The 27,104-nt window shown below is 44.3% G+C and overlaps 1 protein-coding gene across 1 annotated transcript; it reads right to left on the bottom strand.

Annotated features, from left to right (window-relative positions):
- Positions 1–25,970, bottom strand: UBE2N (ubiquitin conjugating enzyme E2 N). The gene is made up of 4 exons (XM_040980856.1): positions 25,833–25,970; positions 1,675–1,921; positions 1,348–1,488; positions 1–728 (listed from the first exon to the last, which is right to left on the bottom strand). The coding sequence occupies exons 1-4, from the start codon at positions 25,860–25,862 to the stop codon at positions 688–690; spliced, it is 459 nt and encodes a 152-aa protein (XP_040836790.1). The 5' UTR covers positions 25,863–25,970; the 3' UTR covers positions 1–687.
- Between the last annotated feature and the right edge of the window lie 1,134 nt (positions 25,971–27,104).

Here is a 27,104-nt window from a genome sequence, read left to right as displayed (position 1 = left end):
TAGAATAACAAAAAATATTTTACTAAAACATAAGATTTACAGAAGTTTCCAGACAAGCCATACAAAATGGTCACAAGCTTTTTTGAGGGGGAATCTACACTTGACAGCAAAGTCACAATGTTATTAGTGAGGGCTGTGATGTTTGTTTAATGTTCCCATTTTGGTTCAAACAATCAAGCTTGTCCATCTACAGTCTAAATAGTTAGACTTGGCTAGAGAGCATATTCTAAAAAAATGGTTAGCTGCTTTTAACCAATGCAATTAGATCACCATTAAGAAGGGAGGGGGGAAGTAACCCGTAAAATGAAAACTTACCTCTCCCCCTCAAAAAAATAAAATAAAGAATAAGAAAAACACCCACACCCCTGCAGCTAACCTTGACAACTACCTTCATTCACAGTGCTTTATACCTAAACCATGATGAGGGAAATGAGTCAAAGCAGCCAGGCCGCTGCTTCTCAACGTTTCCACAACAATCCGGATGATACTTCTAGCCTTTGCTCATGCTTTACAACAGTGAATTAGGACAAGACATAGATTTGCTAATGTGCATTTAATCACCAAGGACTGAAGATGTCTGGGCTTTTATTCTGTAATGTTTCTAAGACTGCGTCCATTAAATGCAAACAAAAGGAAGAAGTCTTGGCAGAACAGGAGAAGTGATGCATACTTGATGATCGGATCGATTTAAATATTATTCATGGCATATAGCCTAGTCCATGCTCTAGCTGTAGACAAAAACAAACATGCAATTGTTATTTTACTTAGTTCAGTCTGTTACTTCCCCACCTCCGTAGACAGTAAATAAAATGCCACAAATCTGTGTTATTTTCAATAAATTGAATCAAGAGTGAATGATTTCCTACATGCCTAATCATCAAACACTGCAATGAAACTTGCAAGTTGTATAAAACAGCAGGTTGAAAAGAGCTGTCTCCTTATTTCTGGATCCACAACTATCTCCATCAATTTTGTTAAAATCTTCAGCAGGAAGAACCCTGTGGATTTCAAACTGCCGGGAACTTTAATCCAGATGGAGTACAAAGTAGCTCAATTGTTGGAAGGTTTTCCAGTATCTCTACATACTGCTAAACGAATGTGAGACACTTAGTAGGTTAAATCCAAAATAGCTGGAAGGATCCAAGATGCCCCAATTATATACTTCCTTAAGTTTGAGGCTCCTATAGCAGGTTGTAACATATTATTATGTATGGTAAGATTATTTACACACTGTAGTTAGCACAACATAATTTATTTTTTTTTCTTCTTGCCAGGTCTTTTAAGAATAGTAGGACAAGTTAGTTTTTAAGAGTAGAAGCGGTATGAAGGAGAATGAAGTTTAAATACCTGTTTCTATGGCTTGGGCTTCATTGGTCTTCCACTGCTCCGCTACATCATTTGCTAACGGATCATCTGGGTTGGGAGCACTTAACAAAGCCTGGATCGATAGCAGAACTGTGCGGATCTGCAGTGCTGGGGACCACTTATCTACGAAGGCAACAGGCCCAGGAGGAGATGATGAAGCATGAAAACACGAGCCCAGAACTGCTGCATTCCCCTCCCACAGACTTGTGGTTTTACCCAGCAAGGTTATGTTTGCATTCCAAGTATGAAATGCTTAGGATAACAAAAAGGAAAAATCTAATAGTATATGATGATAAAGGTAACACTTACCTTTCAAAATATCTAAACATATTCTTCCCAACTTGTCTACATTAGGATGATAAATTTTGGTCATGAAACGTACTTTAGGGGCTGCCATTGGGTATTCTTCTGGAAGGAATAGTTCAAGTTTAAAAGTCCCTCCCTCAAAAGGGGAATCCTGGGGGCCGGCAATGACCACATGAAAATAGCGGGCGTTGCTCTCATCTGGTTCTGCTTTAATGCCAGGAACTGGTTCTGCCAGCAAACGCTGGGTTTCCTACAACAGAAAAGCAAACACATTTGTGGAACAAATGTCACCTTACCAAATCAAAATTAAAATTACGAAATTCACCTCTTAAAATTAGACATAAAAGATCCACTCCTCTCCCAAAAGGTTTTAATTAGCCTATGAAGTACAAAATTCATTCAAAGAAAAATCATGTAAACAATTACAAGCTGAATACAATTGCAAAATACTGATTACCTGGCACATATTCCAGTTACTAATGCCTACAAATATGCTGACAAACTAATGAAACAGATAATGTTAAGAAAAAAAAAAAACATTAGATTACCTCACAAAAGTCAACTTGCTCTTGTAAATTACACCAAAACAAGACCATTTTAAAGGCAAAAATTAGTTTATAAAGACACTGAAAATCTCTCATGAAAAATGTAAGGGAATAAAGGAAAGGAATAAGAACAAGCCTAAGTATCCAATAAATGATAGAGTAATACAAGATGGTGACTGGCTTCTAAAACTGATAATTGGGCCCGGCGCGGTGGCGCAAGTGGTTAAAGGTCCTTGCCTTGCACGCCCGGGATCCCATATGGGCGCCGGTTCTAATCCCGGCAGCCCCGCTTCCCTTCCAGCTCCCTGCCTGTGGCCTGGGAAAGCAGTCGAGGACGGCCCAAGGATTTGGGACCCTGCACCCGCGTGGGAGACCCGGAAGAGGCTCCTGGCTTCGGATCGGCATAGTATCGGCCCGTTGCGCTCACTTGGGGAGTGAATCATCGGATGGAAGATCTTCCTCTCTGTCTCTCCTCTCTGTATATCCGCCTTTCCAATGAAAAAATAATAAAAATAAATCTTTAAAAAATAAAACTGATAATTAACTTCACAGGCTAATGTTACTTAACCACTCATTAGTTGCCCTTTCATTGCTTCCTCTCTCTCCCTTAACATTCCTTCTCCTCATCTCAACATCTCTATCCTCAACCTCAGTTTTCCCTAAGTCCCGACAGGAGCATCTGCACACTCGGCTGCACCTGTGCCCACACACGCTGCTCCTGTTAAGGCAGTTAAAGTGCAGTATTCTTGGTGAAGGCCACTCTCCTCTACACCTACTCAGGAACACTGCTCCAGCAGCTCATCTACTTGCCTGCACCATTAGTTGTCTCCTCTTTACTTGACGTTTCTCCAAATCATGTCAACTGCTGTTACTTCTCCCCCACAGGAAGTGAAAATAACCTTACCCCACTCCTCACCTCAGCAATTACTACCCAACTGCTTTGCAACTATTCCTCTCCAATCAGGTGGTAGCCAAAAGCCTGTTTAGTAAGGTCACCAGTGACACCCAATTAAATCACATGGCCAATGCTTAGTCTGTATCGTATCTTGTTCTAAATGAAACATCTTATTTAGCTGTTCTGCCTTCCTATTGACAAGATTCCATCCATCCTATCATCACTCTCCCACCTTTTTTCCTACTTGTCCAGCAACAACTTCCTTTAGTCCCCCCACCCCCATCAGTTCCTCCCTAACTCTCCAATACCCAAACAATGAAGTGCAACAGGGACCTGTCCCAGGGCCTCATATACAGAGCTACACATATAGCAACACAATCAATATAAATTCTGAAAATATTCAATGCTTCAGCCTTCTACAATTCAGGCCAAACAAACCTCTTCCCCCTCATCTGTTTTTTGTCCATACCTACCTGTTTACAAAACCTACATTAATTAATAAACCATCCCAAACTAAACCTCTGACCTTCCTGACCATCAATGTGCTTTGCTCCCAAAGTATTTCTGTACCATTCAATTGATCCCATATTTTCCTCCATATGCTTCACCCCTAATCTGATCAAATTCTATTCTGAAAACAGTTAGTGTTTTCTATCACTGGACTGCTTCCTGCCGCTCCACTGTTAACATTACTCTAAATCACACCAGTTCTCACCTGATGTTCTCCAACAGCCTCCAAAATTGTTCTCCCAGCCTCTGGCCTTGTTACCCACTACTTACTGCGTTGATATTCCAAAGTCATTTTTAAAAGCTGAACACCCTATAAATGACTCTCCAGACAGGGCACTGCATACCCCACTCTGACTAGCTCTATGACTGATCTTCAGATAGGCAAACCTCATCACTCCCCCTTGTTCTGCCCATGTTGGTTCCATCAAGGTTCCTCAATCTGACAGTCATACTCCCAAGCTTCCAAGGCTTTGTACTGGCTCTTCACAAACTGCTTACTCCCTGGCTCCTGAAATATCAAACACCTTTTCTCACTGTAGTTTTTCTAACTGAAAGTGTAATCTCATCTCAACCTATCCCACACACTCCCCTACTTAATCCCCACAGCACTACTAATTATGCATTCTTTTCTTCAGAATGAAAGGTTCCTAATTTGTCTGCTTCACTTCTGACATATATTCATCATCTGGAACAGTTCCTGACAGTATAGTACTGTCAAGTACAATAAGTACTTGACAAATTATGAATGTCTGATGCATCTATATATTTTCTGGAGTTTCCGGAGATGTTCATTTCCAGCTTTATTCTCTGGTGGTCAGAAAACATAAATGGTACAATTTCAATTTCATTGAAGTTGCTGAGACTTCAGCATAGTCTGTACAAAGCTGCTAGAAGGGCCTCCAAAACATATTCCCAAAGAGCTTCCAAAACCACATCCAGCACACATTAGCAGAGGCAGACACGGCATTTTTCTCATCTTCAGTTCATCCTCAAATCAGACATCAACCACACTATGTGATCTGATCAATCACAAAATTTGATGGAGACATTCTAGGATAAATTCATTGAAATAGTTTTCCCATGCACTCAAGTTCCAATGGATTTGACACAATAGACAAATGTATCATGACTGGACTTCACTGCTGATTTCCCAAGCAAACTCAGGGCATGCATTATGGGAGGGAAAAAGAATAAAATCCAAGCCACAAGGAACAAGATTCAGATGCTAGCCTCTTAAAGTCTTACCCACAGAGCATGGTGTCAACTTATTCCCAAATAAGGCAAAAACTAAATAGGATAGAAAATCCTCCTTTCTACAATAGTTTAACACATGGTTCAATGTGAAATACCTCCTACTTTCATTTTTTGGTCCAAAGACGGCAAGGCATGGCATGCTCTTTTTTTCTCAAGCCAAGAAGTAAAAGTAAAATTCCTACTGGTTGATATGCTTCATTGTTTCTAAATAGTGTAACACTGCTTTGTGTCACAGCCTCCTTACTTTCTCTCAGAGCTGCAGCAGTCTCCGCTTACCTACAGTTTCACTTTACCACTGTCAGTCACTCTAATGATCATCTGATTACGTAAATTTCTCACATCCTCTTCCATACCCCCCCCCCTCGACCTGAACCACCCCTTTGTTCAGTTTAACTGCCCAGTGCATGCTACTGTACTCAACCTCAAACATTCAGTAGCCACTTTGGTGGTCAGACCAACTGTGGTGGCACCAGAGCATCTGTAGTTACATAACCCTCAAGGAGCACAACAGGGATCATGGAAATGAGATTAACACAGTAAACCCGTAAGTACCCCATGTAAGAAAAAAACTTGACATTTTTGAATTTACAAGGAAAAAAGAGCAATTCTTTGCTGTGGTTCCCAAAACCTACAGTAAAAATGAATCAATCTCTCTCAAAGCTGTTTATAAATGATATCGCAGCTGCAGTGGCATAGCACACTAAGTCTCGGCCAGCAGTGCCAACATCTCAAATGGGTGCTGATATATGTCCTGGATGCTCCACTTCCATCCAACACCCTGCTTCATGACCTGGGAACAGCAGCACCTATGCTGGACCCTAGCTTCAGACCAGTACAGCCAGGGTGGCCTAAAAGTGAGTCAATCAGTGAATGGAAGATCTGTCTGTCTTTCCTCATCTCTTCCCAATAAAGTAACACTATTTTTATATGAGGACATGGGCCTGGCACAGTAGCCTATATGGTCGCCAGTTCGTGTCCCGGTGGCCCCACTTCCCATCCAACTCCCTGCTTGTAGCCTGGGAAAGAAGTGGAGGACTAACCAAAGCCTTGGGACCCTGCACCTGCACGGGGGACCTGGAAGAGGCTCCTGGCTCCTAGCTTTGATTGCCTCAGCTCTTGTCATTGTGGCCACTTGGGAAGTGAACTAGTGCATGAAGATTAGATCTTTCTCTTTCTCTCTCTCCTCTCTGTATAACTGACTCTGCAATAAAAAAGGAATAAATAAATCTTTTTAAAAAAGGCAAATCAAAGATAGAGGCACAAGGAGAGCGAAGCTCAGGGCCATGTGTGCAGGCAGTTCTGTAGACTATGTTCAGGAATTCAACTACCAAAGCATATCAACAGCATCAAATCAAGCCCCAAGGAAGGTATAACAGAAGGAAGTAACATTACATGCCACAAAAACTTGCCCATCTAAGTTTAATTTGTACTCACAATGTAATAAGTAACGTAAAGTCCTATGCATTCTATAGTGTGATGAGTACATTATCTCTAGCGAATGTCTTAGTTGCTAAGTTGTTTTCAGAAAAGGGTGATGATTCATAAGAAAAGCTGGTTTATGTTATTAATCCAATGTACCATGTCTAGGTTTTCTCCTTCTAGAATATTTTTTAAAACACAAATGTATGACTAATAATGCTAACTGTAGAGCTTTTAGCTCAGCAAGAGCTGTATAACTCAGTAACTACCAATTTTATTATTACTGTCTTATAAAATTTTTATTTCAATGATGCCTACTCTATCCCAACCTCTGTCATTGGTCTTTTAAAACTTTGACAACGTCTTTATTATTAATTTGAAATTAGAATTTCATATTCTATTAAATCCAAGAGATTCAAAGTAGTGTTTCAACATGTAATCAATATGTTATTATGGATATACTTTATAGCCTTTAAAAAAAACTGAATTTTCAATGTCTAGTAGGCAATTTACACCTGCAACACAAGAATTCAGACTAGCCACATTTCAATGATCAGTATGGGAGTAGTAGTTAGAGTAGTAGCTACCATCTGACAGTGAAACCACAATCATGGCATAATATTATTGACAGGTCACAATTTAACTTCACTTACTCTAATTTTTTGTTAAAAAAAAAAAAGACAAAAAAAAGCTTAAAGAATTGCTGTTTTCCCCTTTTAAAAAAAATCTTTGGCCCAGAGCAATAGCCTAGTGGCTCATGGCCTCACCCTGCACATACCAGAATCCCATTAGGGCGCTGGTTCTAATCCTGGCAGCCCCGCTTCCCATCCAGCTCCCTGCTTGTGGCCTGGGATATCAGTCGAGGACGGCCCAAAGCCTTGGGACCCTGGCACCCGCGTGGGAGACCCGCAAGAGGATGAGCTCTGGATCAGCTCAGCTCTGCTCCAGCAGTGAGCCACTTGGGGAGTGAATCAGCAGTCGGAAGATCTTCCTCTGTCTCTCCTCTCTGTATATCTGACTTTCCAGTAAAAATAAGATCTTTAAGAAAAATGAATACATAAAAATGAGTTCAAACAAACCAACTGCATGATGAATAAGGGCTAAACACAGCAGCATAATTTTAATTTTCACAGTCCACACTACCCCCTAGTGGACATAAAACATCTCTACTTACTTCAACCCCTTTCCCATAGCAAACAGCAACTAGGAGGGGAAAAAAAGCTTAATTCTTATTTGTTGTTCCCAAGTGTACTGTTTTTTTTTTAAAATGACGTCATATAGGGCCCAACGTGCTGGTGCAATGACTAAGTCCTCACCTTTTAAGTGCCAGGATCCTATATGGCCGGCCACCAGCTTATGTCTCTGCTGTTCCACTTTCTATCTATTTCCCTGCTTATAGCCTGAGAAAACAGTGGAGGATGACCCAAACCCTTGCGACCCTACACCTGTGTGGGTGACCCAGAAGAGGCGCCTAGCTCCCGGCTTTGGATCAAGTTCACCTCCGGCTGGTTGTGGCCACTTGGGGAGTGAATCAGCAGATGGAAGATCTTTCTGTCTCTCCTTGTAAACCTGATCTGCCTTTCCAACAAAAATAAAAAAAAAATTTTAATGATATCGTATGAATTTCACTGCAAAATAAAGAACATAGGTTAGCACCCTTCCAAAGCCAAGTTTGGAAAAGACAAGCCTTCTGCATATTCCAAAAGAAAATAGCTTTTTTTAAATCGATATAAACAAAACCAAGCCAATGTATTCCTTTTCTGCTTGTCTTCTAAATTAGTCTAGCAGCTGCTTACAGGCCCTTGATTGGTTACCCCAAAGTGTTTACCCTAAAACTCAGATGATAATATCGGCTTTCAAAAATATATTTCCTCTTCTCAATGCATTTAAATGCATAATAATTCCTTAGGTGACAAATTCAATGCAGAAAAAATCAAACGGACTGTTTCAACGGTTCCAAGTATCAAGGATTAACTCTCATTAGACTTGCATTCCCTTTCTGCAAAAGCTTTACTTAAATTCACACTTCAGGGTTATGAGCTGTCCATGGGGCTGGATACTTGGCCTTGATATCCACATCCACCCACAGGACCACATCAATACTTCTGTGAGGTTCAGGGAAATCAGACACTTGGGAACAAGAGGAACTTCTGAAAGGTTAAGTATCTATGATCAAGTTGCCTCTAGGGTCTCAAGTTCTTCTGGAAGCCTGTCCCCAGCACTTCAGCTTCCTGCTCACTGTACTCTGCTCACAACAGAACTACTGCTGTATTTAAATACAGGCACTGGGACTAGCATTGTGGTAGCTTAAGCCTTCCGTTTCAGAACCAGCATCCCATATGTATGCTGATTTGCATCCTGGCTACTCCACTTCCTTCTTAGCTCTCTGTTAATGTGCCTGGGGAGGGGGGAGGAAATGGCCCAAGTCCCTGGGCCCAGCACCTCCTGGGAAATCAGGAAGGAGCTCCTGGCTCCTAGCTGCAGACCAGTCTAGCCCTCGCCATTGCAGCCATTTGGGAAGTGAATCAGAGGACTGATATTTGTTTCCTCTCTGTGCAACTATGCCATTCAAATGAAACTAAGTAATTTTTTTAAAGATTTATTTGTTTTTATTGGAAAGGTGGATATACAGAGAGGAGGAAAGACAGAGAGGAAGATCTTCCGTCACTCTCCAAGTGAGCTGCAAAGGCTGGTGCTGAGTCAGTCCGAAGCTAGGAGCCAGAAACTTTCTTCCAGGTCTCCCACATGAATGCAGTACCCCAACCAAGGCTTTGGGCCGTCCTCAACTGCTTTCCCAGGCCACAAGCAGGGAGCTGGATGGGAAGCGAGATGGCCGGAATCAGAACCAGTGTCCATATGGGATCCTGGCATGTTCAAGGCAAGGACTTTAGCTGTTAGGCCACTGCACTGGGCCCTAAGTAATGTTTTAAAAATAAAGGAAATGGTAGTTAAGTGCTAAACAAATACATTTCAGTGAATAAATTGCCAAGCATGTTTCAATACCACAGTGCAAGTGAAAAGGATTACTCTACCTACTGTCTTCATTGGTAACTTTTTCCTCTGAGATAACATTTAAGATCACTCCATCAATGACAAAGGACTAAAACCAAAAAGTTCTAACTCCCTGCCAAGAAAAGCTGCCTACCATCCCTCAATTTCTTCTGCCCCAACTAAATGCACCAGAGATGGCACTTCCTCTGTCAGTCTGTAAACCATAACTGGCAGGGACTACACATGCAATTATCAAGCACTCTTCCCAGATACTCACAGAATCAATAAAGGTCAAGTGAAAATAAAAACAATGTGACATAGCAAGTAAAGGCATTGCCAGCAGCACTAGCATCCCATTGGGCATCAGTTTGAAGCAGCTGAGCTGTTTCATTTCCCATCCACCTGCCTGTTTATAAAGGAAGATGGCTCAGCATCTTTGTAAAACCAGAAAACAATAACCAATACTAGATAACGCTGAGCTAGGCTCTGTTCTTTGCACTTTGTTTCTTTGTTTGTTTCTACTGGAAAGGCAGTTTTCACAGAGGAGAGACAGAAAGAATAATCTCCCACCCACTGGTTCACTCCCCAGATGGCCACAACACCTGGAGTTAAACCGATCTAAAGTGAGGAGCCTCCCCTGGGTCTCCCACATGGGTGTGGGGTCCCAAAAAATTGGGCAATCCTCCATTGCCTTCCCAGGCTGTAAGCAGGGACCTGGATGGGAAGTGGGGAGCTGGGCAACAAACAGCCATTCACATGTTTTGGTGCTTGCAGGTGGAGGACTAGCCAACTGAACCATTGTACCTGTCCCACAGAAATAATTCTTTAGGTGTATTTATTGTTATGTTACTTTAGAAGTTAAGACTATCCATACAAAATGGTTAAATCTGACCCATTCTATTGCACTTTAAGTGCTCTATCTGATGATATTGCACTGACTTGGGAATCTGTGCTTATTTCAATTACAATAAAATCACAGTTTGCTGGATCACTGCCTCATCTGAACAAAATAATCTTCTGAAGTCACAGAAAACTGTTTATTTCCAAACCAATAACCTGTTCAATATTAAAGTCTCTAACCTTTGTATAAATTTGGTTTCTTGGCAATTTCATTTAATTTCTAAGAACCTTGAGAGTCTTAATATGTCAACTGGTCAGTACTGAGGCAATTGTTAATGCTGAAAATGGCAATTAGATTATTAAAGTTGCTGTGATGGTGAAAGAAATTTAAGCTTGGAGTCTCCAGCGATAAACATTTGGTTCTCTTAAGCATAGAACCTGTAGGGATTACAGTAAAGGCAAAGGCTTTTGGGGGCAGAAGTTTCAAAAGCCATTTTTATTATGCATTTTCAAACATTTATAAATACCTTTAAAAAAGATTTATTTATTTGATTCAAAAGGCAGATCAGATTTATGAGGAGGAGGACAGATTTTCCATTCGCTGGTTCACTCCCCAAACGGCTGCAACAGTCAGAGATGAGTCAAGCTGAGCCAATCTCAAAACTGGAGCCAGGAACTTCTTCCAGGTCTCCCACATGGGTGCAGAGTCCCAAGGCTTTGAGCCAATTCTCCACTGCTCTCCCAGACCATAAGCAGGGAGCTGGATGCAAAGAAAAGCAGCTTGGACATGAACTGGCGCCCAAATGGGATCCTGGCACTTGCAATGTAAGGATTTAGCCATAGAACCACATCACCAGCTCTACCGCTACTTTTTTTTAAACCTTAGGACTACCATTTTTGGAGGACTGTCACAATGGCTCAATTGGCTAATCCTCTGACTACAAGCGCCACCATCCATATTAGCAAGCAGCGAGGCACAGCAGGATAAGCAAGCCACAGCTTACAATGATGACACACGTAAGTGCTTGTTCGAGTCCTGGCTGCTTCACTTCTGATTCAGCTCCCTGCTAACAGACATGGTAAAGCATGAGAGGGTAGCCCAAGTGCTTGGGCCTCTACATTCACATGTGAGACTCTGACAAGCTTCTGGCTCCTAGCTTCACCCTGGCTTAGCTCTGATTACTGAAGCCATTTGGGGAATGAACCAGCACATGGAAGATATTCTCTATCTCTGTTTTTCAAAAACAATAATGTTTCTTTGAAAAGTAAGATCAATATAGTTTAGGACCACTAATAACTTGTTTTTATAATAATGACTGATAAAACCCAGAAACTATTTTAAATTTTCTAAGACAATGTAACCTCAATTTATGACTGGTTTTATGGGAATAAGTACAGATAGCCTATCTCCTAAAACTTCTTTCTTGCTTCCTTTAACTCTATCATTTAGAAGCAGGAGCTGGATTGGAAGTGGAGCAGCCAGGACATGCATCAGCACCCATATGGTATGCAGGTGCCACAACCAATGGAAGTTTAGCTTACTACACCATGGTGCCAGCCCCCAACACTGTCATTTCTTAAAGTAGATTTAGAAAAAGCTGCAGCTAAAAAATTCTAGAAGAGAATGAAGCACAGATACATGCTATGCTATAAATGAATTTTGGAAAAGACTGTGCTGGTCATGCCGAGGTAGGCTCTTGCACCTACTGGTCTGTGTGAGCCAGGGACGCTAAGCCACAGTGTCTAAGACAGAGGTCGGGATAGTGAGGGGCAGTGCCAAGCTGAGTCAGAGCAACCACTGGCATGTGCGTGATCTACGGCTGGGAACAGGCCCAGTAGGGGAGCTAAGGGGACAACCTAGCTGGGTGGAGGTTCCTACCAACAGACATGTGGGCTGGAATGGGGACTCTGTTCTAATCAGGATACGGTTATAGTCTCTCTTGGCACAAATATGGGCTGGGACTGGACGCACCAACACGGGCCAGACTCCAACACCTTCTGGTGTTCTGGAGGACCAGGGTAGATGTGGGACAGACTAGGCTAGGACTCAACCCATACTGAACCATGTGTGAGCTGTATGTGGGTATGGATGAGCCATGGCTGGGCTGAAACATCCAACAGTAAGAACCAGACTGGGTTGAAGGCCAGTCAGAAAAAACCACTGTTCCTGCTAAGACAGGAGGTGAACTGAGTAGGGCTGGCTCATGGGCCACCTGGTGTGCGCAAAATCTGGCACTGGGAGAGGTTCTGATGGAGGAGCCTGGGTAACTCCTCTGGCAGGACACAGTCCCTGCAGGTAAGCGCAAGGGACATGATAGGAAACAGCCCAGAAGAGGCCATGGTAAGTTTCCCACTGGCATACATTTGGCATGGGTCAGGGACAGACCAGGCTGAACCAGTGCACATCATCCACTGGTGAATCCAAGCACCGGAACAGGGTGTGGGTCGAGCCGGGCTCGGTTGCAACAAAAACCAGTGCACAATACGGAACATCAAGGTGAGGTTGCCTGTACCGGGTGTGACTGCAGCACCCAACCAGCACACGTGAAAATCAGGGAGGGAAGGAGTGGAGACGGCAGGGGGAATGGGGGGGGGGGGGGGCTTACTTAACAGCTACTTTCACTGGAGAGAGTAAGCTGGGATGGGGGCAGACCAGACTAGGCAGGGCTGCAACACCTGTGGTCTTAGGTGGACTAGATCAGGGAAAAGCCAGGCTGGGCTGATTGTTTCCTCTGGTGCAAACAAAATTAGAGTGGGTGAGGGTTGTCTGGGCTAAGTCGCAGCATCAGCTGGCAGAAGCTGGCACTAGGGGCTAATTCTGTCAAGTCAAACCACAGAACTACCTGGAGAGTGCATAATCCGGGAGTGGGAATGGCCTGGGAAAGAAACAGTGACTCCTCCCTCTTGGGTTAACACTCCTACAGGAGGGCAAGAAAACTAGGACAAGGGCTAGACAGAGAGACACCCAACAGCAACTGTGAGGGCTGGATAGTTGAGCTGGTTAGATGGAACTAGGCTTTAATACCCATTGACATGTATGAGAGCCGAATGGGATGTGGGACAGGCTGGACTAGTCTGCTGCACATACTGGCAAACCAGGGTAGGGGGCGGGCCTGGTGGGGGTTATTGTGGTCGCTCCAACTAGGCTGCAGTTCCCGCTGCTTTATGTGAGGACCGAGTGTGTGCTGGACAGAACCAGGCTGGACTACAACACCCACTGGTTCCAGTGGAAGACAGGGCTGCAAACAGAACTAACCCAGCAATTGTAACCACCAGCTGATGGACTGTGCCGGGCCCTGTACTTGCCAGTACATACAAGAATCTGGTCTGGGAACACCTCAGACAAAGTTTCTTTGGGGATATTCCCAATCAAACTGCCAGACTCAGAACCCTAACCAAGAAAAGACAGACGACAGAACAAGTCAATCAACCACCTCAGCTATATGTTGGCAGTGAGAAACTGGGTAAACGGAGACTCTATGATGGACTGTCAATCAGTGGATTCTTCAACGACCTCATCGTGCTGGGAGTGGCAAGAATGGCAGCAATTCATAACTGGTGAACTATCAAAACCACCTGAGCAAGACCCTAAGAGCATGCCCCACATCAGGGACCTGGGGTGGGTGGGAGACTGAGTGGGGCTTCTCCCTTAAAATCCCCCTTTACCTCAGATATATGAAGGAAACAATATGGAAATAACAGTCTTACCCATTTTTCTGTAACCCGTGAACCTTTTTACCCTAATTAACTATGTAAAGATTGTCAAAAATATAATAAAAAAAGAAAAAAGACTGCGCTAAGTCAAACAAGTCAGACAGGAACAGCCAGAGTATACGATTCCACTTATATAAAATCTGCAAAACAGGCAGATGCACAGAAAGAAAAATCGGCGCTTGCCAGGGGCTGGGGGAACAGGAGTTGAGAATAACTGACATAGGGTACCGGATTTCTTTTGGGGGTGATGAAAATCTTCTGGATTTATAGTGCTGATGACTGCAAACATGGGAATGTGTATTAAAACCATTCGAAAGCAAACCTTAAAAGGGACAATTTTATGGTACTTAAATTATGTCACAAAAAATGAAGCATTGAATTTTTCCTCTACTATTCAGTGACATCTTAGTACATCATCTATGAACAGAAGATTGGAAGAGCAAAAGAAAGTGAAGGAAGAATTATTTTTATCTATTTTCAGTATAAAGCATGTTTGCTATATCCTAAGCACTAACTCAAATTTCTGCAAAGAACCCATACTTGGGCCTGGCACAGAGGCCTAACAGCTGAAGTCCTCAATTTGAACACGCTGGTATCCCAAGTGGGCACTGTTTCTAATCCTGGCAGCTCCATTTCCCATCCAGCTCCCTGCTTGTGGCCTGGAACAGCAGTCAAGGATGGCCCAAAGCCTTGGGATCCTGCACCCACAGAGGAGACCTGGAAGAAGCTCCTGGCTCCGGATGGGCGCAGCACCAGCCATTGTGGTCACTTGGGGAGTGAACCATCGGATAGAAGATCTTCCTCTTTGTATAGCTGACTTTGCAATAAAAATAAATAAATCTTGAAAAAAAAAATACTCACTAGTTAACACCAGGAGATGGAGCAGGTGAGACAGAAAGATGACAACTTTTCAAACAGAAAGCTCTGAAGCGCCTGTGGTCCGAGTGCAGCAATGTGGACTCAAGTTCCAGCTTCAGCACTGCTCCAACAGCTGTCTGAGTGCGGTGCGTCTAACCTATGACACCCGACTCCCTCAACCCACGCTTACACCTGTCAAAGACTCAGTTCAACTGTCCCTCTCCAAAAATCTTTACTTGAAACTAGTCTTCAGGGTTTTCTCCACCAAGCTTACTTGCTGCTCTCATTAAATATCTTCATATTTTCTATATATGAGGCACTAATTGTATAAATTTAATTGGGCCCCCATATCCTACCCACTTTTGCATTGAAATCAAGCATACATAAGATCAGTATTTTTGCAAGCTGCACATTGAATCATCTCAAGCTCTAAAAGCAAAACAAATGGGATGGGGCCAGTAACCTTCAATTTACAAATACCAGGAGACAACTCTGATACTAAACCAGGAACAAAGTACCTAGATTATGAACAAGTGTTCAGAGAAAATACCTTATATTTCTTACCATTCTTGCCATTGCATCAGAAGCCTGGCCAATTAAACTTGAAGAAGATTCTGGTAAGAAACAAGAAGTGTTTGGCTAAGTATTCTTTTCCAAATCAGACAGCAGCAGGCACCTGTACTGAGCCTGCAGCACTCTTAGCACAATCCTTCTTTGAACCACAACAAAAGACAGGCTGGATATACCACATTACCTGAGAGCGCTGTCACTTAAGGGGAGTAACTCTGTCATAGCTAAAGGTATGTGTGGGGAGCCGTGCAGTTGGGTTGGATGGCATGGGTGTGTGATGAACACCGCTCCTCAGCTAGCAAGGCTGCAAGGAGTTTCTGGCTGCGAGGCAAGGCCTGGCAGAATGTCTCTGGTCACCTCATTGCTGCCTCACCCATTGAATGGAACTCAATCACCTCTCTGATGTTTCATAGAATTCTTCTGAGGGTGTTGTTGTTTTTCTGCTAATGTGAAGTGATTCCTGTAACTGGTATGACACCTCAAATCAATCAATCATGTTATGATAAAAACACCTTTAGTAATGGTAAGGCTATGACACACAGCTAAAAGTATACAATAGCACAATTGAGCCCACTATGTTTCCAAACATCCTGTTATGTGCCCACTTTTGTCCTGAAGTTCCCTAGTATAAGTAATGTTTTCCTTAAGAAATGGCTTGATAATATCCTGGAATAGATGGCAATCATGGAGGTACAAAGAGTTTGTTTACCATACACCTGGAACTGCTACAACACATGATAAGACGCATTTTAGTTTCTTACCACAAGAAAGCAAAAATATATGGGGCATCTTCTAAAAGGAAACAAAACAAAACCCTCTCAAAATGGCTTAAAATCTCAATCTTATACTGGCACTTATATTTAGGGAAAGAAAATAGTTTATACAGATGAAAGGAAGTTTCTTCTAAAGGCCCTCTGTTTGTAGATTAGCTGAATTGCCTTGATCCCTTTCACTGCCCTTTAACAAAAGAATGAAAAACAATTGAATCAGCACTAGGTGAAGGTGACGGCGATTAATGCATGATTTGATTATAAGTATTAGCAAAGAATCTATGTTATATACTTTTATAAAATCCTTTCACTTATGATCTTTTAATTCTGTATTCTTAATATTTCAAGCAATATTAGTTAGTTCGTGTTTAGTAAAAATTGATTTGGAGTATAAGTAAGCCACTTGTCACTATGTAACCACATGCGTTGTCAACCATGGAGTTCCTGGCTTCAGCCAGGTGACTGCAGCTTTCAATGAGTAATGGTTTGTTAAAAATATTTTCCTTAGGATTGTTTTTTGTATTCTCTTAACCATGAAGTAAAAATGAAACAATTGGATGTTGTGCAAAAGCTTGTGATGATTTGTGTATAAATAAAGAAGGCAACTTTTCTGAGTTGTCCATTATGAGCCTCAAGGCCCAGTGGTCCGTGTCTTATCTCTTCCTATCACCTCGCCGATCCACGCATCCTTTGCAAGCTCTCATTCAGCTGGAGCTGGGCTCCGGCAGGTATGCTTTCTCGTGGGAAATCACTGTGTCTCCAACAGTGAAAAGAAATGACTTCTCCAAAAAAAGACCAACACCAAAGATTACATTGGTAGGAACAAGAGAAATTACATAAGAAAAAAACACTTTTCCTTATTCTCACCAAGTATGAGTAAGGAATACCCTCCTCCAGTGGAAAATACAAAATTCATTATATAATGAATTAAAAAAAGAGACCATCTAGGGCTCGGCAAGGTGGCCTAGTGGCTAAAGTCTTCTCATTGAACACACCAGGATCCCATATGGTCGCCGGTTCTAATCCCGGTGGCCCTGCTTCCCATCCAGCTCCTGCTTGTGGCCTGGGAAAACAGTTGAGGATGGCCTAAAGCCTTGGGACCCTGCACCCATGTGGGAGACCCAGGGGAGCTCTGGGCTTCCGGCTTTGGATCGGCACAACACCGGCTATTTCGGTCACTTGGGGAGTCAATCATCGGACAGGGGGTCTTTCTCTCTGTCTCTCCTTCTCTCTGTATGTCTGACTTTCCAATAAAAATAAATAAATAAATCTTTCAAAAAATAAGAGACTATTAGATATGTTGAATTCCAGAATTATGACATTGTCTCCTTCCACTTTCTATGCCTGTTTTCCCATTTGACCGAAACACACACTTCTCTCTTCTTTGCCTGGCCAACTTCTTTTCAAGTTTAAGATAACTTCAAAGATAGCCTCTAACAGATGTCTTTCCTTTATTCTTAGACTATGGGAAATCTTCCCAAAATTTCCTCTTCCATAATACAAATCACAGTAATTTCCTGTTTCCCACAACTCTTTTCCATTAGCCAGAAAACTTTTCACCTGGCTTAGATGGGAACATGAATTAACTGGTAGATATTTTATGACTGGATAATTAAAAGAGACAAACTAGCCTTGGGTTCTTACTAGCTAACCATGCTATTGTGTTGCTGCTAGTAGGAAAATGGTTATCCAAGAGTCATACAAAGGGAACAGCCATGTAGCGCAGTCAAGCCAAAGCCTGCCAAAGGCATTCCACTTCAGATCCAGCTCCCTACTAATGCACCTGGGAAAACAGCAGAGGGTCCAAGTGCTTAATACCCTGCCAGCCACATGGAAACGAGGCTGGAGTTCCAAGCTCACGGAGCCAGCCCAGTCCAGTCCCAGCTTTTGCAGTCATTTTGGAAAGTAAAGCAACAGATGGAAGGCCTCTTTTGCACATGCTCAGAGCACTCACAAATTCCGTACACGAATTCCGTACACGTTCTCCCTCTCACCAATTCCGCATTGTGATCACACCAATATGGCAAAAACACTAAACTCCAGCTAAGTAAACACAGAACATTTCTGATGTCATTACTCAGGAAGTGCTTTATATTTTTTTCAAACATTTATTTTATTTTTATTGAAAAGGCAGATTTTCAGAGAAGAGACAAAGATAGAAAGATCTTCCATCCAATGGTTTATTCCACAAACAGCTGCAATGGCTAGAGCTGAGCTGATCCACAGCCACGAGCCTCTTCTGGATCTCCAACAGGGGGGCAGGGTCCCAAGTATTTGGGTCATCCTCTGCTGCTTTCCCAAGCGATAAGCAAAGAGCTGGGTTGCAAGTGGAGCAGCCGGGTTACGAACTGGAAGTCATACAGAACATTAGCACTTGCAGAGGATCAGCAGCTGGGCCACCATGCCAGCCCCTTTAGTTTTTGCTGTTTTCTTCCTACCTTCCTTTCTTTCTTTTTAATTAGAAAGATTTGCAGAGAGGATACAAAAAGAAAGATCTTCCATCTGTTGGTTCACACCCCAAGCGGCCACAACGACCAGAGCAGAACTAATCTGAAGCTAGAAACCAGGAGCCTCCTCTGGATCTCCCACGTGGATGCAGGTTCCCAAGACCTTAAGATACCCTTCACTACCATTCCACACCACAAGCAGGAAGGTGGAAGGTAAGTGGAGCAGCTGGGACACGAACCAGTCCTCAAATGGGATCCCAGTACATGCAAAGCAAGGATTTAGCCACTGAGACATTGCCCTAGGCCCAGTCCTTATTTTTTAAATTTAGAATTTTTTAAGATTTATTTATTTTCACTGGGAAGTCAGATATACAGAGAGAAAGAGAGACAGAGAGGAAGATCTTTCATCCATTGATTCAGTCCCTTGGCCTACTGGCCACAACGGCTGGAGCTGAGCCAATCTGAAGCCAGGAGTCAGGAGCTTCCTGGGGTCTCCCATGCTGGTGCAGAATCCCAAGCTTTGGGCCAGTCTTGACTGCTTTCCTAGGCCATAAGTAAAGAATTGGGTTGTAGGTGGAGCAGCCACTTGCAGGGAGCTGGATGGGAGGCAGGGCTGCAGACACATGGGGAGAAATGGGGAAAGAGGTGAATAATGTGAGTGAGTCCTTAGCGTTTTATCTACAAACCTACAAAGTGTACTGAGTATGAGGCTTGCTTCAATGCAGCTCCCTGCTAAGGTCCTTGGGAAAGCAGTGGAGGACAGCCCAACTGCTTGGGCTCCTGCATTCTTTGTAGGAGACCCAAATGAAAAGCTCCTGGCTGCTGATGTGGGACTGGCATAGTCCTGGCGGTTAGGGTCATTTGAAAGATCTCTCTCTATCTTTTTAACTCTGCTTTTCAAATAAATAAATCTTTAAGAGAACACACACACACTCGCAAAATCATTCTGCTGAAAACTAATTAAATAAAAACACACACAAAAATTTCCAGAAGTCATATGCAAAAACTAAAACTTACATCCTAGGAAGGTCAGAAAACTCTTGAATGTGATAATAACCGAAAGACCTAACATCTACATGTGTCAGCTCAATTTTTTCTACAGAAGTTTACAAGGATGATTTTAATTAAATTTGACATAGCCATCTTCATTTTGGTAAGCTCTTTTAAAGCTTTCTTCTTAATGGTGGGGGAGGGAGGTTGGGAATCAACGATTTTCAGAGCTCAAGAGCAAACTACACCATAAGGTAACATAGCTGGTAAAGTAACTGCCTGCAACGCCCAGATCCCACAAAGGTACACAATGCAGTACTACTCAACTGTACGTCTTTTTTTTTTTTTTTAATATTTTAAAAGATTTATTTATTTCTATTGGAAAGTCAGATTTATAGAGAGAAGTAGAGACAGAAAGATCTTCCATTCACTGGTTCACTCCCCAAATGGCCACAACAACCAGAGCTGAGCTGATCTGAAGCCAAGAGCCAGGAGCTTCTTCCAGGTCTCCCACACGGGTGCAGGGTCCCAAGGCTTCGGGCCGTCCCAGGCCACACGCGGGGAGCTGAATGGGAGGTGGGGAGCTGGATAGGAGGTGGGAAGCTGGATGGGAAGCGGAACTGCTGGGACATGAACTGGTGCCCATGTGGGATCCAGAAGATGCAAGGCGAGACTTTAGCCACTAGGCTACGTCCCCTCAACTCTACTCATGATCCAGTTTCCTGTTAATGGTCTGGGGAAAAACAGTGAAGATGGCCTAAGTGCTTGGGCCCTGTACCCACATGGAGAGCCACTAAAGTCCTTAGCTCCCAGCTTCAGCCTGGCCTGGTCCTGACAGTCACCATAATCCAGAGTGTGAACCAATGGATGGAAGAAGATACTCTCTCAAGAAACTAAATAAAAAGGAAATAAATACTTTTTCTTTACTAACAAAATTTTTTTAATTAAAAAAGCAATATCTTACGTGTAATACCAATCCAACTAACCATGACTTTTTAAAAACAAGGAAAAATAGAATCAGGCGAGTGGCACAGCAAACTAATCTGCCCAGTGGCTCTGGCATCATATATGGGCACCAGTTTGTGTCCTGACTGCTCCACTCCTGATCCAGCTCCCTGTTATGGCCTGGGAAATCAGTGCAGGACGGCGTAAGCCTTGGCTCCCTGCACCTACATGAGTGACATGGAAGAAACTCCTATTTTTGGAACAGCTCAGCTCTGATCATTGTGGCTATTTAAGGAGTCAATCAGTGGATACAAGATCTTTCTGTAATATCAGTCTTTCAAATAAGAAAACATACAAACCTACTTTAAAAAAAAAAGGAAAAACAGTAACCATATTTCAAGAATTGAAATTTTTTTTAAAAAAGCCTTAAGGCAAAATCAGATCATAACAGATGTTTAATAATTTGAAGCAAAACCTAACCAAATAGCAAAAACAGATTTTGGGAGTGGCTGTTAACATTCTATTCTCAGCAGGCTCATTTGAGAGGTTTTAATGAAATAAATCAGCTCCTTGGATAAGCTGATCACGGTTTCCTAAGACTTTTATTTCATGGTTAAATGAAGTCATAAGAGCCTCTCTCTGTCAATGCAACATATAAAGCCGAAGTCAGGGACCAGCACAACGGCTCAGTGGGTAAATCCTCACCTTGCACATGCCAGGACACCATGTGGGCACCACTTTCTGTCCCAGCCGCTCCACTTCCCATCCAGCTCCCTGCTTGTGGCCTGGGAAAGCAGTGGAAGATGGCCAAAACCTGGAGACCCTGCAGCCACATGAGAGACCTCAAGGAGGCTCCTGGCTCCTAGCTTCAGATCAGCTCAGCTCCAATTGTAGCCACTTGGGGAGTGAATTAGTGGACAGAGATGGGGATGGGGATGGGGGGGTGGAGTATCTTTTCCTATGTCTCCTTCTCTCTATAAATCAGCCTCTCCAATAAAAAAAATAAAGAAATCTTTAAAAAATAAATAAAGCTGAAATTTTAGACCAAGGTGATAACTACAGATCTCATTTACTCCCAAAATTTATTCCAATCTTTTCTTTGAGAGGATTAGAGACCTCCCATTACAGAAATATTTTACGTAGCTTTTAGCCTTTTACCCTTGGTGACTTTAAGCTAACTCTCAAGCAATTGTGTTCTGTACTGGGTCCAGTGCAGTAGCGCTGAGGTCCCCTGTAGGTGCCGGTTCATGCTCTGGGCTTCTCCACTTCCCATTCAGCTCTCTGCTTGTAGCCTGGGAAAATAGTAGAGGATGGCCAAAAACCTCAAGACCCTGTGCTTACATGGGAGACGCCAAAGAAGCTCCTGGCTCCTGGCTTTAGATCAGCTTAGCTCTGGCCTTTGAGACCACCTGGGGAATGAACCAAGGGATGGAGAATTTCCTCTTTGTGGATCTGCCTTTCCAATAAAAAATGAGTTAAGTCTTAAAAAAAAGTTTTGTCCCAGGATAGAAGACAGATAAACCTCAATATTCTAGCTAGAAACAGAACTACCAAGATTAGTATCACTCACACTTTTGCAATATGTCATATATATATAAAAGTACTCATTATAGCACTGCTTGTGGGGAAATTTTTGAGAATAAAGTTACTGATGAGTAATCACTTGGTTTCATACAGCAGTCCTTTATAAAAAGGTTGTCACCTGCAAGACAGCCTAGTTGCAGGAGTGGAAGGCATACAAGTATTTGCATGAGGAAGAGAAAAAACCAAATACCCAGATGCACAAGTTGTTGTTATCATATTCGAAGTGCACACAAACTGTCTTCAGGAGAGACACTGGGCCAAAGGACTGACAAGGGAATTGAAAATTTAGAGTCTTTCAAATGGCATGCCTCCTTTTGTTTCTATTCAACACAAAAGATTTCGTGTTTTAACTTCAAATAAATTTATGAGGAGACTTTTAGCTCAGATATTAGTTTAGACAGAATCATTGCAATAATGTCAAATTATATATTGTCTTCTTCAAATGTTTTTCTAAGAAGATTCAGGCTCATTCTTAGTCAATATTACAGTTCCTACAATGTCCCAGGGATTATTTTGACATTCATGAGCCATGCCGAGGTAGTCCTAAGGCTCCTTCCTTCATGGAGCTTTACGGAGTAATAACAGAGCAGTTCTAAGTGCTACACAGAAGACAGCGAGATCCTGGGAGAAGCAACGTGCTGAAGGGAACAGGAAACTGGTCTGTATAAAGCAGTGAAGGCAGAACCCTCTGGGTATACGACAAGTGAGCCAAGAACTCAAGACTACAACAAAGCAAGCAATGAAACCAACAAGAGGAAAGCCCTGCAACTGGAACAAGCTTGGCCACTTATTGCTCAGGGTACAGCGAACCCACAGCGAGGTTACAGTGTGGTGACCAGGAGTGCAGGTAAGCTCAGAGGTAGGCACATCCCAAATGCATGTAAGGTTTGGTAGCTGCGGGCAAAGAGGAGAGATTTTATTGTTAAACGGGGTGGTGGAACTGTAGTTTTTAGCAGGGGAGTAACACAACCTATAAACTGCTGCTCAGAATCAAGCTAGTTATATATAGGCAATAGGCAATGGGACTGAACAGGTGTTTGAGAGAAATGGGGAAACAGGTCTGGTTTAGGGTATCTGCAAAGTAGAGCACATAGAATTTGCTGCTGGATCCAGTAGGAGAATTGAGTAAGACAGCAACAGGATAAATTATACTTTTAAAAATCTGTGTAGTCATTTATAGTTGTGAAAGTACTTGGACATCCATGATCCCATTTCATATCACACGTTAAGGTCACACTAGGCAAGATCCAAGTTTTAGAGACTGAGAATCCCAGCCCTTGAGGTCAGCTTCTAGATCACACGACACACTCATCAACTCACAGATTTCTTCATGAATCCAAGAGGCAAATGTAGATAATGACCCTTATGGGAAACTTCAGCTCATTTTTGTCCAAATCAAGCTACCGTATTTCAATATTTCCGTTAGATTAGAATAGCAACACTGGTGTTGTGCATTCTTCGAATGTCAAAGGTCACCAAGAGGCAAAGTAACACTTCAGGACAGTACAACCAGCCCCCCACCAGTATATTCCACAAGGAACCTTCTCAGGTGGACATCAGACAAGAGCTAACATTCAAAAGTAAATTCAGATTATTTTTAAAATGATCATTTCAGGTGGCCAATGCAGCTTCCTCAGGGCCTGGGAAAAACAGCTGATGATAGCCCAGTGCTGGGTCCCTGCCCCCCACAAGGCAGCTCTGGATGAAGCTCCTGGCTCCGGGCCAGGCCAGCCCAGCCCAGCCCTGGTTCCTGCCAGCCAGCTAGAAACCCACTGATGCAAGATCTCTCTCTCAAACTCTTTCAAATAAATAAATAAGTAAATACATCTTTTGAATTAAAAAATCACAATCATTTTCACAGACTATAAAACCTACACAATACAAGCATGGAGACTAAAAAAAATCTAATCTTCTAATCTTTTGTAGAATTAGAGACAACAGTCCTTCAAAGCTATAAATAAAATTCAACTAAAACCTCCTAATTTTAACTTGAACTGGATAAAATCCAAATCAAGGTACCTACCATTCACTAGAAATGCTATCAACAGAATACTGTAAAACTACAATTACATGTTACAGCATGAATTACTAGTAGACAGTAAAATATAATAATTAGAATGAAGCATTGTGTATCAAATGAATTACTTATGGACACTTCAATCTACCGCCATCAATCTTGTAAATTTATAAATCAGGTTCCAGTGAACTTATTTCTTCACCTAAGACTGTCATATTTCTGCAGAATACCTGCAGATGCAGGCAAGGAGGTGGGGGAGGGAAGAGACGACCACCACTGTCCAGTTCACTGTTTTATTAGAGGATTATCTTGACAGCTGACTATGTATTTAGTCCACAAATTGAGCTACAGCAAGCAAAATATATTTGGTGTACAAACCTCATTCTTGAAGACCAGGGCAGTGTGATGCACTGTTAGTGACCACAGGGGAAGGCTGACCCAAGGTGCAGGGCAGTCAAAGGTAGTCAGACAATCTCAGACACACCGACAAACCAACAGACTGGCGCTGTGTTACCGGCCTGCAGTGCTCCCTGACAGTCCCTTTTAAGTCCCGTATTTCTAGGAATCCGGGCCTCGTGGAACGTCTCCTTTCACTCAAGGACCGCGGTGAGGTGCATGAACCCCCCCCCCCCATCTCAGATGACTTATTACACCTGCATGCAGCACTTGACAAAAGCCTAACAGCTCTTCTACTCGGCCTGCATGTCCCCTAAACTTTGGAAGAACCGCAAGATTAAACACTCGTTTCACTAGACACATCATGTAAAATGATGCTGTACTTTAGACCCTTTACCTGGCACGCTGAGCAATGCGGATGGATGCTCGGCCCTCCCCCCACCCCTTACATTACACACATTACCGACCGAAAAAAGATTAGGTTTAGCTTCCGGGAATTACATCTCTCATTTCTTTAGACTGCATGGTATTATCTAAAGACTCCATAAAGCCAAGATGTCAAAGTCTCCACGGTCCCCATCCGTGCACTTGTCAAAGTACCAATATTCGCAGAGAGCCCAAAAGGACGCGTTTCGAACACCCGCGGCCCACAGAACCCAGAGGCGGAAAAAAAAAAAAAATTTTTTTTTTCCACGGCAATTTCCCAGCATTGCGTGCCTTCCCTGGCCTTCGGTGCAAACTACTTCCTCGCAACAGAACATAAGCTCCGGTAGTTTGCCAAGCAGAGTAAAAATCACTTCGCGGAGATAAGGAGCGGAAACCGAGGCGAGGCCGATCGCGGAAGCGCGGGCGGCGGGGCGCGGGAGCCCCCGGGGCGGCCGGCGTGTGCCCTTCTCCCGGTTCATTCATTCTGCACCTCCGCGCTCTCAGCCCGGGCGGCCGAGCTCAGGGCGAGTGCGGGGTTTGGGGGAAGGCTCCCGAGCCGCAGCCCGGAGGGGGGGAGGTCCTGCACGACCGCGGCCTTCGCCCCAAGGGAGGGTGGTCGGTCTGCGAGATCTCGAGGCCCGCGCCCGAGACCAGAACCCCGCAGCAGCCCCGCAGCTCCTCCCAGTGCCCGGCCGCCGGGGTGAGGCCTCCGCCGGCCGCCCGCCCGCCTCGGGAGAAGCCCCTCCAAGCCGCTGCCGGCCCGGCTGCCCGGCCGGAAGTCGCCCGGCGCCCCCTCCTCAGCGCCCGACTTCCCTCGCCGCGGCGGCCCAGACCCCTCTACTGTCCGCTCTGCCCCGGGCCTCTCTTCCCCGTTCACGGGCGCGGGCGGTGAGGGCCACGGGGGAAAGGCAAGGGTGGCGCTGCCCGCCCCGCCGGGGGGGCGCCCACAGCCCAGGGAGGAACCGCAGGCCCCCCGCTGAAGGCGGCTACCTTGATGATCCTGCGGGGCAGCCCGGCCATCTTGTCAGATCCCGAGTTCGGCCTCTGCTCTCGTCTCCGGCTCCGCTCGCCTCACGCACGAGTGGAAGTCCCGGGCTCTACTTCCGGGGGACGTTGCCGCGCCCGCCGCCGCCGCCGAGGCCCCTCGGGAAATGTAGTCCCGGCTCGGACGCGGGCGGCCTTCCCTCAGCCCGGGCCCCCTCCCCCGAGTTCCCCGCCCCAACCCCGGCCGGAGGCGGTTGGCGGAAGTGACGCTCCGCGGCGGGGCAGGGACTTGGGGGAGGCGGCGCGGGCGGCGCGGAGCTCCGGCGCCCGTGGCCGAGCCAGCCGCGCTGCTGTCCGGGACTGGGCGGCCGGCGCCCGCGGCCCCCTTCCTGGCGGCCACGCCCGCGCTGGTGGGCGACGTAACAGAAGCCCGGCGTCTGACGTAGCCCATTCATTCACTTGTTCCTCCATTCACTGTATTACCCTAAGTGGGCTCTGCGCGAGGCTGGTGCCTCAAACGCCCCAAGTGCAGGCATCCGCAGTTTCCTCAGGGGGGAACGAGGGACTGCAACTCCATTGCAGAGCTTTCGGCTGTAGATCTCGCTAATTCGGTGGCCCCCGGTGAGGGGTGCCGGAGTCCAGCTCCAGCCGAGTTCGGAACTTGAGCAGGGTGCGTGGATGAGGCGTGAAGAGGAAAGAAATGGACCACTAGATTTCATGGACAATGCAAGGAAGCTGTCCGCTTTTATTTAATACAGAAACAAACTCTGACTCAGACTTTTATGTCATGGTCAAGTGGGTGTGTCCAAGGATAATTCTGCCATTTGTTTCACCTTAAAGCAGGATGTTATCCATCCTGACCCTGAAGTCAGGACGTTCTCAATAGATGGTGCATATCAATCAGTAACACATTCCTTCTGCAATCCTCATTCTACAACTTAATCTTGAATCCCTCAAGGGAGGAAATGTAGTACAGAGGAAGGACCTAAGGATCAAGAGGGAAAGAATAGATTCCCACTACACCTGGGGACCTAACACCCTTGACTAGCATATGGTCAACGGGGGCAGCAATGGGAGACAGCAATAGTAAAAGGACCTTCAGCAACATCAACTTCCAAGCTCACGTTGATAGTAAAGGCCAACTCCGCAGAGGCAGAACGGCTAAATAGATTGCAGAAATCCCAGTGGGTTTTTCTGGGTGTCCATGCAAAGAGAGGTGGAGCTTCTTCAGGTGGTTGTAGAGACATCCCCTGGGCGCTGCCGTGCAGCTGGAAATTC

Source organism: Ochotona curzoniae, unplaced genomic scaffold (assembly GCF_017591425.1).
Source record: "Ochotona curzoniae isolate NIBS_2020 unplaced genomic scaffold, NIBS_Ocur_1.0 contig_1014, whole genome shotgun sequence".
NCBI lineage: Eukaryota > Metazoa > Chordata > Mammalia > Lagomorpha > Ochotonidae > Ochotona > Ochotona curzoniae.
Note: the sequence above shows the minus strand (reverse complement) of the source record. Positions and strands in the feature narration are given on the sequence as shown.